The sequence below is a fragment of the Borostomias antarcticus genome (assembly GCF_949987555.1).
Source record: "Borostomias antarcticus genome assembly, chromosome: 12".
Lineage (NCBI taxonomy): Eukaryota > Metazoa > Chordata > Actinopteri > Stomiiformes > Stomiidae > Borostomias > Borostomias antarcticus.
The window spans coordinates 7,320,586-7,325,707 of NC_140245.1; the positions used below are offsets into that span (position 1 = coordinate 7,320,586).

The window sequence follows — 5,122 nt, forward strand, 5'->3', positions numbered from 1 at the left end:
CTAGCAAACAACAAACATCCCAAACTCAATCTCTTAGTACTTTCTCTGTCAACATCAACATCAATAAAAATCAGTATCCGCCAAAAGCATGCAACATTGTTATTAGCTACAACTGTTATTTTGGAACTGGGTAGGTAGCCTAACCAATATCCAAGTAACCTACAGGTACTGTAGGTTTACCTATAAGTGAAACTTGAAATGGCATGACTTTAAAATCATAATGAGGACACCTGCTGTCACAAGAAAGATTGTTATTTGTTTTTGCATGCATGAAGCATTTCCAGCAGTTCGGAGTGTTGTGACATTCAGAATGCTTATCAGAGCATTGGGCACTAATTTGTGGATAAATCCGCAAGAGTGAGCAGGAGGGCGGGCCTCCAGTGCCCTTATCCAGCAGTCTCCACCCCCGGAGCACGCTCCTTGCTTAATTCCCGTGGGTGTGATGCCCTGTCACTAGCATAATAAAGCTCCTGGAAGCGAGCCCAGGGCACAATGTGTGGCTCATATCCATCCGACAGACCCTCTGCTCTCCCATCCACATTTCAGTGCCAGCCAACTGCAGCGTGTCTGTAAGTAGAGCTATTTGTGCCTTTTTATGTGTTTGAATTTTTTTTTTTTTGCCTTGATCAGTTTTTTGACTGAGGGAAAGGAGACTACTTCAGGCTGATAACCTCAGCTGAACCTATGAAGGAAGACAGATCACAGGAGGAATTAGAGGAGAGAGGGAGAGCATGTAGTTGCATATGGTAAGTTCAAACAACATTTAGGAAACCCTAACTCTAACTCAAGAAAGGATAGAATAGGAGCTAATTGAAACTAATCATTGTAATTAAATTAATTATTCTGGGGACAGTGAACAGTTATATGTGGTATGGATATTCCGGCGATATTACTTCAAATTACATGTAGTTGCTTTTATTATCCCAGTAGCATCTGGCTGTTATCCATTTGAATTGCTTTATGGATTTCACTATAAGTACACTATAACTACAATGTAAGGTCAGACAGTATGTCTGTCTGTCTGTCTGTCTGTCTGTCTGTCTCTCTCTTTTCTCCCTGTATTTCAGCAACAGACAGAGCTACACAAGAACACACAACTTGAATTAAACACATTGATTGCACATCATACCGTGCTTTGATACATATATTGTAGTACCTGTCACTGTGTGATGGAAAGTCACTGACCCTGATCCCTAGTGGAGACATAAATGTTTCATCGTGTCAACTACCCTGATGGGGCTGAAATCCAGGCAGAAAACCAGACACCAAAGAGAAGTGACTAGGCTAACAACTCTACCCCCCCCTCTGTCCCCACCAGGAGGTCGTGTCTGCCCCTGTGTAACCATTGGAGCATAATGGTGGCCTTCAAGGGGATCTGGACCAAGGACTTCTGGAGGTCCGTGTCTGGGGAGTACCTGGCCACCCTCATCTTCGTGCTTCTCAGCCTGGGATCCACCATCAACTGGGCGGCCGAGGAGGAGAAACCCCCGCCCGCCGACCTGCTCCTCATCTCCCTCTGCTTCGGCCTCAGTATCGCCACCATGGTGCAGTGCTTCGGCCACATCAGCGGCGGCCACATCAACCCTGCTGTGACGGCGGCCATGGTGGTGACCCGGAAGCTGAGCCTGGCCAAGGCGCTGTTCTACGTGGCCGCCCAGTGCCTGGGCGCCATCACGGGGGCGGGCATCCTCTACCTGGTCACCCCCGCCGCAGTCCGAGGGGGTCTGGGAGTCACTATGGTAGGACGTAGCGTCGTAGCCTCGTAGCGTCTCGCGAGCAATCACAAAACCACCGTAACCACGTGGCGACTGCCTCAGCATATCTTGGTAAACGTACGCTGGGTGGCTTCGCCGCTCCAACCTCACGCCATGTGTAATGTAAGCAATAACCTTGGTATGACGTTCGTTTCACAGGTGAACTCTAAGATCTCTGTGGGCCACGCGCTGGTGGTGGAGCTGCTCATCACCTTCGAGCTGGTCTTCACCGTCTTCGCCACCTGCGACTCCAAACGCAACGACCTCAACGGCTCGGCGGGTCTGGCCATCGGCCTGGCGGTCGCCATCGGTCACCTGTTCGCCGTGAGTATCCCACGTCTGCCTTGTGGTTGCCAAGGGATATCTGAAACAGACGAGCACTCAAATACGACTCGGTTTATGTCACTTTGTACGATCCAGAGTGACAATGCAGTATCCGGTACCACCTAAATATGGATATGATTCACAGAAGGTGTTACATCACAGTATAATTGCCAATGCACAGTAGAAGGTGCATTGACCTAGATCTTTCAGCTCCACGCTGGGTCTCAAGTGTACATTCTCTAGTTCACTCTCTAGTTCAACCATGGTAACCCATCACTAGGGATGAGCCTGAAACACTTCCCCAGGGCCGATGAATGATCCTGGATGCCACCTGTGTGAACAGTAGACTACAGTTCCGCTGGTCCCTGCCGTTAGGCTTTACTTGTAGTCTAGGCTATAGTCCTGCAGCTGTGCATGAAATAAAGCTGTTACCTCATTTATTTCTTGACGTACCCTCTCTTCTGTCTGTGTCAGTGTTATTGTGCAGAAACGTGACGATGACATGATTCGTTGAGCTTGTTGAAATTGTTGAAAATTCTGTGTTGCAGATCCCCTATACCGGTGCCAGTATGAACCCGGCTCGCTCCTTCGGACCTGCAATCGTCACGCTGAACTTTGAGAACCACTGGGTAAGAGAGACACAGGCAGGCCGCTCGCCCGTGAATTCCCAATGGTGGCCAGCGTCACTATATGTGTATGTTGACACCGGTATCACAGCGTGTCCATGTCCAGCCATGTGTAGCAAATGTTTAAAAAAAATGGCAAAGCTCTTGCAGACTCAGTGCTTCGAATGCAGGGTCGGACCTATGGTGCTAGAGCTGTGTGATAAGAGTTCAGCTGGGTTCAGTCCTGTCCTGGAATACTACTGCTGAAACCCAGTAAGGTCAGAGGCCTATCAACACGCCAGAGAACTGTGACGGATCCTTTCAAGCGACACTCAAGGACATCTTTACCTGACACGCCCCCCCTCCACCCCCAAAGGACACGAGTGCTCTGTGTTCCAAGTGAGGAGAACATTGGAAATGGAAATCTCCCTTGCTCTGGCATTCATTTCACCTCCTGCAGAACTAAACAAACGGCACGGATCAGTAGTTTTTAATGATCCATCCACTGAGATTTCAGAGATAATGGGAGTTTGTTCTCATAAATCTTGTATCTGGGCAATCATTTTCACCCAGCTGTTCCTAGTTTTATCCAAGTCGCCACGGCAAATATATTTGTGTGTGTGTGTGTGTGTGTGTGTGTGTGTGTGCGTGTGCAAGGGCATGTGCAAGGGCAATGGCAGTGTGTTTGTGTTTCTCTGGCTCTTGGGATACACTCTATAATTAGGACGAGTGCTCTGTACTGAGAGTGGCATCATATTATCAGAGGCCTTCTCTCTCGGTGCCAAACGTTTGACATGTGACATGTATATGACCTGATGACGCTTTTTACAGTTCTGTCCTAGGAGTTTTTACACTGCTTTGTGGTGATTGATGCTGTATGTATAGAAGACTGACCGACTTGTGCGTGGCCTGTCCCGCAGGTGTACTGGGTGGGTCCGATCCTAGGGGGCATCCTGGCAGCTGGCCTGTACGAGTACCTGTACTGCCCCAACGCGGATCTGAAGAAGAGTCTAAGGGCAGTCTTCCAGAAGGACCCATCCGGGAAGTACAACGAAGTGGAGAGCGGCACGATGTACCAGGGGGACCCAGATGACCTGGTCATCAAGCCAGGGTCCATCCACGCCATCGACCTGGACAGGCCCGAGAAGAAGGACCCTTTCCGGGGCTCAACAGGCGACGTTCTGTCCTCGGAGTGACTATCACGCGCGCTGGAGATGGAGACCAGCCTGTAGGGCAGGAGGAGGAGGGGGGCGTGGACTCTGGGAGGGTGTGATCTCCACCTTCCACCCCTAGCCTGCCCCCCCCTCCCCCCCGCCTCTCCCCTGCCCAAAGACTCTGCCTTAAGAGCAGAATGTCTTTGACGGCTCTCTCCTTGATGGCTCCTGCCTCTTCAGGTGTATCATCTTTGGGGTTGAGCCTCCCTTCAAAATGTGCGAAATGGCCCGGCTTATGTAACTTTGCACACTGCCCACCTCATCCCATCACCCTCTCCAACTAGTACCTTTTAAAAGTTTATGATTCTACACACTGCCAAATTAAAACCAGTGATATATATTGTGTTAGGGTACCAATGCGTCCGGGTCAACCAATTATGCCGGGTCAACACCCTGAATATTGGGACGGGAGACTAAAACATTGGCCTATTATTTCTGGATTAGTGTCACATTTTGTATATGAGTGTATGCAATGACAGAGGAGATCTTCTTTGGGGTCATTAACTACATTACGGATCCCATGTCACGCTGCACAGGTTGTACTTTTTTTAAGGAGCTGTAGCTGTCTCTTCTATGTATTTGGGGGATTCTCCATGTTCAGCACACACTGGTCAAGGCCTGGTCAGGCATGTCTTATTTAAACATTTGTACAGATTGTATAGAACTCCATACTTGTCTTAAGATCTTTAAATGCATCTACAATCATAGACAAAGTAGCAGAGATCATTTTGGTGTTTGAATTTGAATTTTTCTCTTTTCAGAGCTAGATTGCATGAGAATCAACTACGTTGTACATATTTGATTTATTGGTTGTCATTGACCTTATTTTCATACTGAAGATTTTCTTTAACTTTTCATAAATGTTGTGAAGGTCTGTCTGTACATTGTATGGTGTTTAAAACAATTAGCATAATGATAGGGGAGCTTGCTTGTCTTCCACCCACAACTCTGGATTGCATAGATTTGAATGTAAGGATTGTAAACTTTAAATTGCATCTGGCTGCAGTTTCTGCATTGACCCTTTAGTTACTGAAATAAACTGTATTTGACGTTAATATGAATTGTAATGGATTTGATCAGGGTCATGTTGGCACACTGAAAAAAATAATCCCCCCACACCATACTGGCCTCACAAGAAAAACCTTCGGCTGTATCCAAAAACACACCTCCGTCACAGTACAGTTGTCAGTAATAGTGTTTCACTCCTCAGACTTTACAGCTCTGT

General features: G+C 47.7%; 1 protein-coding gene across 1 annotated transcript; it reads left to right on the plus strand.

Moving 5' to 3' along the window:
- Window positions 1–1,331: 1,331 nt before the first annotated feature.
- LOC311316416 (aquaporin-4-like) lies at window positions 1,332–3,879 on the plus strand (the record flags this gene model as incomplete). The annotated part of the gene is made up of 4 exons (XM_084447258.1): window positions 1,332–1,739; window positions 1,914–2,078; window positions 2,627–2,707; window positions 3,604–3,879. Exons 1-4 carry the CDS (start codon window positions 1,356–1,358, stop codon window positions 3,877–3,879), a joined length of 906 nt encoding a protein of 301 aa, XP_084303384.1. The 5' UTR covers window positions 1,332–1,355.
- Window positions 3,880–5,122: the final 1,243 nt, after the last annotated feature.